This window comes from Pseudopodoces humilis, chromosome 3, assembly GCF_049639895.1.
Source record: "Pseudopodoces humilis isolate 2021_Gansu_Grassland_sample_001 chromosome 3, ASM4963989v1, whole genome shotgun sequence".
Taxonomy (NCBI): Eukaryota; Metazoa; Chordata; class Aves; order Passeriformes; family Paridae; genus Pseudopodoces; species Pseudopodoces humilis.
Window position 1 is genome coordinate 35500466 of NC_142202.1, and position 12574 is coordinate 35513039.

At 45.9% G+C, this 12574-nt stretch overlaps 1 protein-coding gene across 2 annotated transcripts in view; it reads left to right on the forward strand.

Moving 5' to 3' along the window:
* Positions 1-1351: 1351 nt before the first annotated feature.
* CRIM1 (cysteine rich transmembrane BMP regulator 1) overlaps positions 1352-12574 on the forward strand; it is a 174822-nt gene continuing 163599 nt past the window's right edge. The window contains exon 1 of one of the 2 annotated variants that reach the window (XM_014255979.2): positions 1352-2026. In XM_014255979.2, coding sequence (XP_014111454.1) covers positions 1675-2026 — 352 coding nt within the window. In that variant the 5' untranslated portion in view covers positions 1352-1674. The remainder of the gene's footprint in view (positions 2027-12574) is intronic. The other variant, XM_005526890.3, reaches the window with a different exon arrangement.

Below are 12574 nucleotides of genomic sequence, written 5' to 3' on the forward strand. Positions count from 1 at the left end.
GCTGACAAAATCCACTTGCAGAGCCAATGCCTTCATACTCAAAACGACCCCAGCTCCGGGCAGTCCTGAGCGCGGGGTCCATCGTTTCCAAAGCTGCCATCGCACCTTGGGCTGGGCAGGACAAGGCAGCGGCAGGTCCCTCTCTGAGATTATACCGAGGGGTTGCCCTGCGCGGCCAACTACCTCCTGTTTCGTGTCGTCTCCTCCGCCCGGTCGCTGCCGCCCGCAGATAAGACAGCATTTTGACCTTCGGCAACACCATTCCTCTTGGTTTCCCTCCCGCCGCCCGCCGGCTCCAGCTCGGGGCAGGCACCTCCGGCCAGCCGCACTCGGCCGGAGCGAGCGCCGCGCCGGGCGCTGCCGCCTGCCGGCCTTGCAGGGCCAGCGCCACAGCGCCGCCGCACCTCCCGCCGCGGCTCCGGGCCGTCCTTGGCCCGCGCAACCCCAGCGCACCGGGCGGCGGCAGGGCGGCGGCTGCCCGCCCGGCTCTGGGTAGCGGAGCCAGCCGCTCGGTAGGGAAGACCGGCCGGCAGCCGCGGGCGCCTTTTGCCCATGTGCCGGCGAAGAGCACCAGGCGGCCCGGGGTCGGCTTTCGGTGCCGAGGTCGGCGGGCGAGCGGCGGCACCGCCGCTTGTTTATGAGCGGGCGGAGGGGCGGCCCGGGACGGCGCTGCGTTGCCGCTAGAGCGGGACAGCCCCTCCCGCCCCCGCGGAGCGGGTCGGGTCGGCCACGGCTCCCCCGCACCCGCGGGGCACCTGGGCGAGCCCGGCAGCCCGGCTACAGGAACGGAACGGGGCGGGGCGGGGAGCGACGGGCTCTCCTCTCCCGTGGCGCTGGCGCTGAGAGGGAGCGGAGCCGCTCCCCGTCCCGGATCCCCGCGCCCCTCGAGGGAGCAGGCAGAGGAAGAGGAGGAGGCTCTCGCCGCCACGGCCGGGGACGGCGAGGCCCCATTCGCGGCTCCCCGCAGCATCGCCCTGCTGGCTGGGGCCCTCTCCCCCCCCCCCCCCGGGTCCCCCCGGCCCGCCGCCAGCCCGCCCCCGCGGTCTGGCGCCGCCGCCCCGCTCCGCTCCGCGCCCGGAGCCCCGGGAGGGGGAGGGGAGGTGCAGGGGGAGGCGGAGGCGGCGGCCGCTGTGGGGCCCAGGCTGCTCCTCGCCTCCGCTGCGCCTCTTCCAGCCCCAGGATCTGGGGCTGGGGGGGCGCGGGAGGAAAGGGGGCGGGCCGGCCCCGGCAGTGCCCAATGAGAGAGGCGCGGACGGGCACTCGGGGCGGTGCGGAGGCGATCCTCGCCCAATGGGGGCAGGGCAGAGGGCGCACTTGGAGCGGGGCGAGAGGGAGGCAGGAGGCGAGTCGGGACTCGGGACGCGAGGGGGACAGAGCCAGCAGCCGCCGCAGCCGCGCTCGCAGCCGCTCGCACGCACGGCGCCGCGGAGCCGGGAGCCGGCGGGCGGGGGACGAGCGGACTGAGGGACGCCGCTTCCAGGAGTGGGGCAGCGGGCGGAGCCGCCACCCGGAGGAGAAGTTTGGCTGAAGCCGCCGCCGCCGAGAGAGGAAACTTTCCTCGGGGGGCCGGAGGCGGGGGCGGCGGGAAGGAGCCGCGGCACGCTCGGGTCCGCCGCCCGGCGAGGGGGCTTCCGAGAGGCTCCCCCCGGCCCAGGCCGGGCTGCGGCGGCTGGGATGTACCTGGCAGCGGTCTCGGCGGGGAGGAGACGCCCGGGCGGAGACGGCGGCTGGCACCTGGCGGCCGCGGGGTGGCTGTTCCTGCTGGCCCTGCTGCTGGGCGAGTCGGGGACGCGTGCTCTCGTCTGCTTACCCTGCGACGAATCCAAATGCGAGGAACCGAAGAGCTGCCCCGGTAGCATCGTGCTGGGGATCTGCGGTTGCTGTTTTATGTGCGCTCGGCAGCGGAACGAGAGCTGCGGGGGAGTCTATGGGCTGCACGGAGCTTGCGACCGGGGCTTGCGCTGTGTCATCCGACCACCGCTCAACGGAGACTCCATCACCGAGTACGAAGTGGGCGTCTGCGAAGGTGAGAGGTGGCGGGACACCATCCTTCCATCCATCCCTCCATCCATCCATCCCCCGGAGTGGGGGTACCGGTGGGCGGCGGGAAAGGAAGGAGGGCGCACCTAAGACGTCTTAGGCGCCGGTGCGCCCTCCTTCCCTTCCAGCCCTCCCGCCTGTCCCATCTGCGAGTGTGTCTTCTGAGCTTCCCTGCTTTAAAAAACCCACAAACTTGAACTTAGAAGTTTTGCCCTTAATTTTCTTACCCTAAACTTTAGAGTTCTACTAATTCTCCGTAGCATGTCACTGGGTTGCTAGTAGCTTGTATCAGCTACTGATGCCCAGCTAAAATTCCTTGATAAAGGACTCGGGAAGAGTTTGGCAGATGGAGATCTCGGAGGTCAGTCGTGCACACATGATGCTTGTTCCGGATTCCCTCCCGTGTAAAGAAACAACAAAGACTGACATCTGTTATGAAGTTTTCTTTCCTGTTCCTGTCACTTAATATCTCTCTGCCTGCCCTGCTCGGCATATAATGATAAGGGGTGTCTTTTTCCCTGCTGGAGTATCAAGGAGGGGAAATACCTCTCCTCTCAAAGTCACTTCAGCTTCCTGCCGTCTTGTGAGGGGATGAATTGGTAGGAAATGCAAAAGGACTTAATTCCCCCCCCCCCCCTTCAGTTTTTTATCTATCAGAATTCCTAAATTTTTTTTTTTTTATGTGTTATAAATTAATGAAAGGCCAGAGATAAATTTTTAATCTTTCTTTCTCTTGTACCTCCAATTGCCTTTTCCCCCAAGTTGAGGGAAAACATGGCGCTGTAAAGAGATTACAAATAAACCCTAGTTTGAGATATGTATAAATGTATATGTGTTTCGGAGCGGGAGCTTCGACAATTCTGGAAAAGGAGACGGAGGCGGTCTCCTCTCGGCGGGTAGAGGGCAGTAGAAAGTCCAGAGAGCTGGTGAGGCAGCATCTGTCCAAAAAACTTGCATTTAAAATGATGCACTATTTTAAGAAAGCTAAACCCGGTCATTTTTAGTGGGCAGCTGACCTTTGTCCTGGCGCTTGCTCATTACCAGTTTGAAACTCCATTTGCCTCCATAACAAATAAATTGCAAACCACAGCAGAGCACGCAGTGTGTCCCGCCTGTGCTACAACCAATGCTGTCAGCCTCGGGAGCTGATGCTTGGGTAGGATGAGCTCTAGATTAAAAGCTGGACTGTTAAATATTTTTAAATGGCCCTAAACTATTTTGAAGACCTTGGTTGAGACTATATTACTGAATATGTACCTTGCTTTAGTTTCTTATTTTTAATATGTATTGGACAAGCTTTTGTAAATAGAAAAGTACAAGCAAAGGTGCTTGGAAAATTTACCTGGTTTTGCAGGAGTTTCTCTTGTCGTGTGTTATCGAGTAAAAGCTTCCCCCCTTCTCGATGGTTAAAAGAACAAAAAGTCTACAGTCATTGAAGGCCTTAATGTTCCAGTTCCCTTACTGTATCACAGTATGGACATCTCTGGCAGTTTAGGAGTATTTCATTCCTTTGAAGTGATGCAATCTGTACGTTGCTGTAGTTCAACTCATAACACGTCCCATCTACTGTTGAAAATAGTATGAAGCATTTGTTGGCAAGATTGTGTTTCAATTAGTGTTGTGGTTAGAAACTAGTTCCAGCTGTCCGTATAGGAATAGTCCTAAGGGAGGGAGATAACGATCTATTGACTATAAGGGAGATAACTTTCCTATTTAATTTTCTTATTTTATCTATTTAATTCTCATTCTCATAAATGAAAATGAACCGAGCAGAGCCGTCAGCCTAATAAATAGTCCTGGAACACCTATTAGTGAATTGTCAGGAAACTGCCCCATTCTAAGGAACAGAGGTAATATGTTGTTCTTCATGGTGCGTGTTTTGCACGTGAGGTGGCAGAAAGGCTAAAAGGGTGCTGATTGTACTACTTCTGATTGCTAATATGAGCTTGAATAGTTCTGTGTTTTTGATTGTGATGACCTAAACAGTTCTTCAGTTTACAGGCACACATGCAACAGGCTAGGCTGGTGATGCCTGATATGAGCAGTATTAAGCCATGCCTTTATCCATTGACAGAATAAAGGCTGCACTTTTTTTGTTGTCTTGCACATCGGGACTGCAAACCCTTTCCTTCAGGGTTTCCGTCCAGGGAGGAGGAAATGGAAGTGTCTTACAGAACTATGTGAATAGAAATTCTTGTTTTTACTCTCCTTCCCATCTCTAGACTTTTCTTTCATTGCAATTTTTTACACTGAAATGACCCCTACTGGCTACACTTATAAGCATGTTTTTTTTTATAATTTTTGAAGCTTCATCCCTGTCTTATTTCAGACTGTCAGCATATGCTAGGCTATAGAAGACTTTGAGAGCTGGAACAGCAGCAGGTAGAAATACTTGTCTGCTAACTTGTTTTTAGCGTTTAACATGCTTGACGTAAATGAGTTCCATAACACCTGACAGGGAAGTCTCTGTGGCATCTGTTGCTGGTAGCTTCTCTTTCTGAAATTACAAACAGACCATTCTTTGTTAAAGCACAGTTTATTAATGAAATCTGTTGTTGATCCTGAGGGTTTTTTTCCTATATTATTCTAAAAGCTGAAGTTCTCATTTTTCTCACCACCTTAACCACCTCTCTAAGCAGTTCTAGCACTCCATTTGTGTTGTTATCCTGAAGTGAGTGAACGCCTTTCCTAAATGCAGTTGTATTCTTAGTAAGTAATAATTCTGAGGTCCTAGTGCTGGTAGCTACACCTCCTAAAGGGCATTCTTGAGAGGCTTCGTGCACCTCCAGCGTCTCTTGGCTTTACAACATACTTTACAGGGATTTGCTGGGTTGGTTCTATGAGGTGTTGAGAGCCTACACCCCCTTCCACAGACTCTTAAGGTTGAGAAATTTTGAATGAAAAGCATTAATTGCCTTTACTTTCTACCTTTAAAGGTAGTCCTAGAGCCACCACTGAAGAATTAGACTGAAGTTCTCCAGAAACACCTTAGCTTTGGCTTCTGCAGCTGGGCAGGGCTCTGGCTTTCCAGGGGATCAGAGAGCCTTGAAAAAGTTCTGCCAAAGAAGTGAGGTTACTCTGTGAAGGCATTTCTTGAGATGACTCTCTTTTGTATGTTTCCATGCTTCCACAGTTTCTTGTGCTATTAGATGAAGAGGCCTAGATTGCTTTGCTAAACTCTTCAAGGTCATGACAGTAGCAAATAATATAACACTGAAAGTGACTGGAAATTATTTTTAACTGTGTAACAGAAACATAAGTTTTTGTGATATATTTGAAATGCATGGTTAACAAAACTGTTAGTCTGAAGGTGTTCTTATTTTCTCTTTAGAATGTGCTTCCATATCAATTAGCCTCCAGGCAGACATTGAAAGAAGGTATCACTGTGCCAGTAGCTTACCAATAATTTCTATTACTTTGTTTGGTTTTGGTTTGTTGGTTTGTTTTGAATGGGGTTTGGGTGTGGTTTTTGCTTTAGTTGTTAGTTGGGTCTTTTCTCTTGGTCGGGAAGGTACAGTTATTGCTGTACTCTTTTTGCTTACTGTAGGTAATTTAATGCTTGCCTTGAGTCCTTAAAGCTTGTCTTAAAGTTATACACTAACTTCTGAAGTTCACTTGGGACCAGGAGAAGGTTGCTGTAGCAGATTTTAGGCAAGTATTGGGAAGTATGTATCTTAGTCTCCTAGGATGATTGCAGAAGCTTTCCTTACTGTGGCTAGTCCTAGTCTCATTTACTGAACTACATCTTTTTGGGAGTTTGGAGCATTACAGTCTGTCTGACTCCTTGCTGGGGCAAGCTGGGAGAGTTTGGATGTGGCCATTGTCCTCTCCCCACCCATAAATCTTCCAAGTTTTCCTCCCTGAGAAATATATAAGGGCACAGTGTATGGTATGTAACTGAAGCTTAGTGAAACTGAAGCTGATGAGAAGAATTTAAACCTTGAAAGCCTAGCTTTTTTTCAAAATTTGGAAGAGGAAAGCTGAGCTTGTTTTTTTGTTTTGTTCAGGCATTGGTTTACATGCGTGCTAATGCAGTTCTTCCCTGCTTTACTGAAGTAAGAACAACTTGCCTTGCAGTCTTGATGGTATTTTTATCATAAGTAACTTTGGTAGCTAGTACCCTTTGGAAAACCTTGTTTCCAGTTGTTTTCAGTCCTGTGCTCTCTAATGGGTGGGTCAATGGACACAAAGCTCTCAACTTGGTGCTCTGTCTCCAGGCAGACTGCTATACTGCATGCTTGGTTTCTTGCCTGTGATGCAGTCCAGTCCCCTAAAGATCAGGCAGTATTTCGCTTTCAGCACAAGTTGGTGAAGTTCAAGTAATCTGGAGGCTGCATGTGGGTAACCCAGATGTGCTTACATCTGTTTGGACTGGAACAGTGCAGCCCAAATTTCTTAACTTTTTGTTTGTTTGGGTTTTTTTCTTTGTTATGCAGTGAACGGCTGGGGAAATGTCCAAGTAGTTCTGATGTCCCTGTGTGTGCAGAAAACTGCTTTCAGTAGCATCAAGTTCTAGAACTGATGATTTGGTTGGGGACTTCGTCAGTATTAAGTGGTGTAGCAATGGTTGTGGGTCTGAAGACAAAGTACTTTGTCCAAAGGCTGTCAGCAATTCAGACTATCAGGGAGACAAATGGAAAGAATATTTATGTTGTCAAAAAAGTAAACAGTCAGAAGAATTACCTAAGTTGTGAAACTGGAATGAGAAGTAGTTCTTTGGTGAATATTCAGTTTCTGATATGCTAGTCTTGATCGAATTTAACAGTCCCCTTCCCCTAATCCTCCTCCCTGCTGCCCCCAAAAACACTTACTAGGAAAATGCTGACGTCTTACACACAGACTGGATAATTTATAAGCTATTTCTACTCTGTATTCCATCAATGCTGAAATCTCAACATCAGTAAGAGCATGTAACTCTGAGTGTGGCATGGAATTTGAATTGGATCAGGTGCTTATTTGACTTGGAAATGGTCTCGTCTCTGTTTCTGGGCATCGTGTTTCAATTTTAGAAAAGTCTTGGTTCCAGTATTTCAGCAAAAATTAAATGGAAAAGTCTAACAGATATAATGCAGGAATTAGTAGGATTTTGCTGTTGTGGATCAGCACAATTAGTTTAAAACTAGAAGTGTCATTGAGGATATGCTGGATTATTAAGTTCTTTAACTTTTGTAAGAGGAATATTCTCTTTTTATTTATTTCTAGTTCTTAAAACTGTGTATAAGCATCCTCTGTTTATGTGAATTTTTCCACACAGAAAGTGATTATTTCACCAGGTTCCCCAAAATCATGGTGCTTCTAAAGATTTTAAAATTTTTTTTAAACTACCTTCAAACTTGCCCCTAGGCATCTTTGCTGGTTTAAGCACCCTCTAGCTAATTGAAGGATTCTTGCATAATTTAACTTCTTGCCTGGTACTTAGTCAACCAAAATGTCATTTCACTGACAGGCATATTATGCAATAATTAACCCATTAATATGGTTCAAAAATGCTGTCCTCTCCCCCTCCTTACTTTGTGCCCCCCCTTAAGGATCCTTCATCTCAATAAGTAAAGTTTGTAGGATCTTGCAGACCTAACTGAATGTTGCTTTGTTTTAATGGATTAAATACTTTGTAGAGGTGACCTATTAAGTATCTCTTGTGACTTATAAACTGCTTTTCATTTGAGAATGCATTTAATCCACAGGGAATGTAAACCTGGAAATCAAGAGCTCAGGGTTTTGCTGAGACTTTGAGTGACACTGGTTGTGTCTGACAATACTGGAACATGGAAAATGATTGATACACATAAAGCTTATATATATATGGAGAAACTTACAACATGGAGAAATTTACCAACATAAACTAAGATGGGAAGATAACTGCATAGAGGCCATCAGGATTAAATTCGACATAAGCATATGGATTAAAAATAGTCCCTGGGGGAGCTCTTGTCTAGACAGACTAGTTTGGCCTTGTTTTGGGGAAGTAAGCCCTTCCTAATGTTTTGAGAAGAATGGAAGCAGCTCACACCTTTACCAGAGGCAGTACTCAGTCCCTAGCAGCTTTCACTGGGTATGCTGGATACTTAACTTGAGAATCTGCAAATCACGTTACCACCTTGTGGGTCATGACTGCAAGTCTTTATTAAGACTGAATAAGAAAATGAACTGGGGAATGCAGGGTTGTGGACAGGAGGAAAAGCACTGACTGGCTCATAGGCATGCACCAATTCCCATGTTCTTACTCATTTCCTGAACTTTAAGCCTTATATAGCCACTGTTAGGCTTCACTTGTTGGTTGGGGTTTGTTTGTTTGGATGGGCTTGGGTCTTTTTTTTTACTGATGAAAAATCTAGCAAGTGTAATGTTTCTGAATCCAAGAGAGCCCATTCTGTTTGGTTTCTTATCCTTGAAATGAATTAAATTTCGGTGTTTTGCTACAGGCTGTGTTGTACTCTCCTCAAGATTTTTTCAGAAAGGCTGGATGTGTGTGTGGAGGTATTTCTTCCCCTCACTGATGGGTTGTTGATAAAAAGCTGGGGTCATGTGCTGTGATGTAACCTGTGCTGCTTTCACAATAGAAATGACTAACTTGATGTCTATCTCTAAGTTAGTTTTTAGGAAAAGAAAAGAAGCCTTGAGGGTAATTCTAAATCCAGGCTTCAGTTTTTCCTATAGTCTTCTGTGACAAAGAAGTGTGGGGTGCAATTCCTCTGAAATATGTTGTAATTATGATGTTCAGTGGTGCTGCATTAATGACTGGAGGGGAAAGTGGCAAAATATTTAGGATATCAGATTTCTTACAATAGTGTGGACTGTTCTTGGTATAGGTTGCTTTATTCATGGCCCTGTTCCAGAATTTGTCTTTGACAAAACTTTTCCTACTCCTGTCAGCTTTGCCTCTGCCTAGCAGCTTCAGCAAGCTGCCAGCCAAGTACTTGTTTGCAGTGAAGCTGCTGCGTGCTGCTGTACATGCAGGCTTCTGAAGTGTGTGGGTGCAGAGTGCAGCTTGGAAAAAAAAAAAAAGAAAAGAAAATTGGAATTTTAGACTGCTTTGGAAAATGGTTATGAAGCTGTGGTCCTTTTCTGAGGCTTTAGCAATTATTTTTGCAAAGAGTTTTCTAGAGCTAGAGGAAAAATCTGCTATGACAGCTGAAACACCACTGTCTGTGCTCGTTCTAATCAGGGGAGTACTGGCAGAGGCTTTTTCTGAGCAATTAAATCCTGGGACACAGTGCAGTATTTTCAGTCAGCTATTTATGAACAAGACATGTTTCTGGTCGTCAGATTAAAATAATTTGCTTGTAAGTTTTTTTTTCAGGTGTGTAGATGTGTAGGGGTCAGACTTCAAAACTCATGGTTTATTACTTCAGATCTTCTCTGGGGAAGAAGGCTTTTGGAAATACCATTTACTTTAGCTGTGGGGAACCCTAAGAGTGAAAGTCATAGAACAAAAAACAAAGCACACTTCTCCCCATCCCTCCCTTCCCTGCCCCCCCACCCCCCTGCCCCAAAAAAAAGAGGCAGAGTGAGGGGAGGTTACCTGGAGAAGTAAAATATTCCAGACAGTGTGGGGGAAAGAAAACTTAAAAACTTGCAGTAGTGGTCCATGTCATGTGCTTCTCTTAACATTTCCTTTTATCTCCTTGCCTTCCTCAAGACTTCTATAGAGTTTCTGATAATTTACTGGAAAGCTGGTCTGTTTAAATACTTTCTGCATTCCTTGGTATGAAATAACTGTCTTCAGACACATGAAGATCTGCTGCAGTGAAAATCTTTCTCACTATATTGGGGATTTGATCACCTGAGGTACATGCTAAGATAAAGCAGGCAGTCAGGCTGGAGACAAGCATTACATGCATGTGTTCTAAATGTTATGGTACAATTCTGCTTTCCAGCTTTGACTAGAAATTTTCTCACGAAGCTGCAAAACCCTTTGGTACTGCTGTACATTCCACATGAAGATTTGATCTTGGAAAATAGACCATTCCAAAATGTGGAAAAAAAAATGCTTTCTCACAAAACTCTCAGCTGTGTGTCTTACCATAAAAGTTTCTGCTGGCTCTAGTCCTTGATTCATTACTTCAGTGGAGGAATAAGTTGCAAGGGGGAAAAGGATTGAAGCCAGTGTGTGATCTCAAACTCACTTCAAGGCTAGCCTTTCCTTCTGCTGCTTTTCAAGGTCTAGGGCTGGGTTTCAAGCATTCTTTAGTGGTAATTAGTCATTTCTATTGTTCAGCTCCTCCAAAACATGAATTTCCTTTCCATCATTCTTTTTTCCTGTTCAAAGAGAAGCGAGAGTACTGGCAAGAAGCATTTCCTTTTTTTATTTTAGCAAGTTAGAATCCTTTCAGAGTCTCATACCATCTTAATGAATACCACTGATTTGAAAATGCTGTTGTGTATACCAGCGTGCCGGAGTGGTGGGGCTCAGACCTTGGATCTAGTTTTATGCAGGAGTTTCTGAAAGGTTCCCCCTTCTGCCTCCCAGTTCCCAGAGGGACGTACCAGTCTCAATAAGGATTTTTTCTCTCTTGTCTTCAAATGCAGATTTAGAAGGATGCAAGGGTCTGTAAAATATGACTTGGACAGTTTCAAGTCATCAGTATATTTTATGGTGTCTTTGCTCTTCTCAGTGTCCTGAGAACTACCTGGGATGCTGAAAAAAAAGGTGGAAGAAGCAGAGTAACCATGCTGCAGTAGTTGACTCAATCCACTCTGGTTAAATTACAGTTCGAAGGGTAGGGTGGTAAACAGATGATTATTGTGGGCAAAATGCTTGTGTGTTTGTTTTCAACAGTGCTACTTGAATGATCATTTCAGTGTGTTTCTTGCTGTTTTGAGGTGATGCATTATCTAAACTGTGAAGGTGAACAGTATAGCATTCTTCAAACAATAGCTGACATTCATTAGATGTCCAGAAAGAAAGAGAAGGGTTGGGGCACAAAAGACAAGTTTCTGTGGCAGGCAGAAAGAATTGAGAACTTGACGGAAGGGAAAGCAAAAATTTAAGCAACAGAGAAGCAGTCTCTAAAAAGGTCTTTCCTTGTACTTTTAGCTTGCACTGGTTTTGAGGTGATCCTTTGCCAATGGGGAATAATAAATAATAAATGTTACTATAGTGAGGTAGTGTGTGCCTTGAAAGTAAGGCTTAAAGTTAGTTTCTCAGTGGCATGCTTTTCTAAAAACGCAAGCAGCTCTTCAGGCAAAGATGAATGCTTTAGTCGTGACCATCGTGCCTTGCTTGGTGCTGGTATGTAGGATTTAGTATGGAAGAAGTGATGGAATGCTGCATACTGGAGACATATTTCTCAGACTATTTCCCAGACTAGACCTGTTCAAGGACCTCTTGTTCAACTTGCTAATGCCTTAATCCTCTTCTCTACTTTAGATGTATGCTATGACAGAACTTGGGAATACTCAGCAACCAGAGCAGTATGTGAATTTTTAGCAAGCTGAAACATTTGCTTTACAGAAAGCAAATGATTATATGAATGACAGAAGAGAAAAGGAAAAAAAGTTTGGAACTAATGTGCAGTGGTGCTACCTTTTGGTATGAAAGCACAATTAGAAGAATTAAAAAGGTATTATGTCCAAGACTTAACTTTGATCTGAGTATATGCAGAACTACTTTATTGTCTGAAACTTTGTTATCTGGAACTTGCCTGAATGAGTTGGGAAGAGTGGGGAACTGCATGTAGATAGAAATTTGAAAGAGAAATGACTTTGAAGCTGTAGTTATGAGCCTGCTGGGAGCATTTGAACGGCTTTGAGGCTTGTGTGCAAAAGGTACTTAAGTGACTGTGTAACAAGACTCCAGTGACAACTTGGGATGGCTAAAAAGTGCAGCCCTTTGATTTTTTGCCCTTACCTGATCATGCCAGCACAGTGAGGTGGTGAAAATCACAGCTAAACAAAGATTGAATGAAAACCAGTAGTTTACTTGGGCTTCTTTTCAGCTGCATTGCTTAAAAAAACTCTAGTCTTAAGTACATATTTGATTTTTGTATTTTTAGGTGTCCTAGAAATAGCTAGGGGATAGGATGTGCATACCAAGGTTTGAGGCATAGATTCTTCTATTTGGGGTTTGTTGGCCCTACTTGCAGAGAAATAAAGCTTTCACAAATTGTTACATTTCAGTTTCTTTGTTCCTATCATACAGGTTTGAGAGGTAGGCACAAAAAAACCAGTCTTCTTAAAAGGAAGCCACAGAGGTCAAGCAGAGCATGCAGGAAAATGTATACAGCCTGGAATAGTTTGTGAACTGTCCCAGGTCCCAAATCACTTGTGCGTACAAGCTTATTTTTGGAGTAGTCCCCAGGACATGATGATCTTTGTGAGTAATAGAAGCTAGGTTATATGTTTTATACAAGAAATCATTCCACTGTCAGTTGAAATATTGCTGACCTCTGAAGGTGCGAGCATGCTGTACTGGACCACTGTTTATCTGCATCAATGAGAGCACTAGATACATTTGCATCAAGTATCCAAAGTTTGGAATTGAAATTATATGCTGGATTCATCCCTTTAGCTCATGTGAATACTTTTGTGTGGT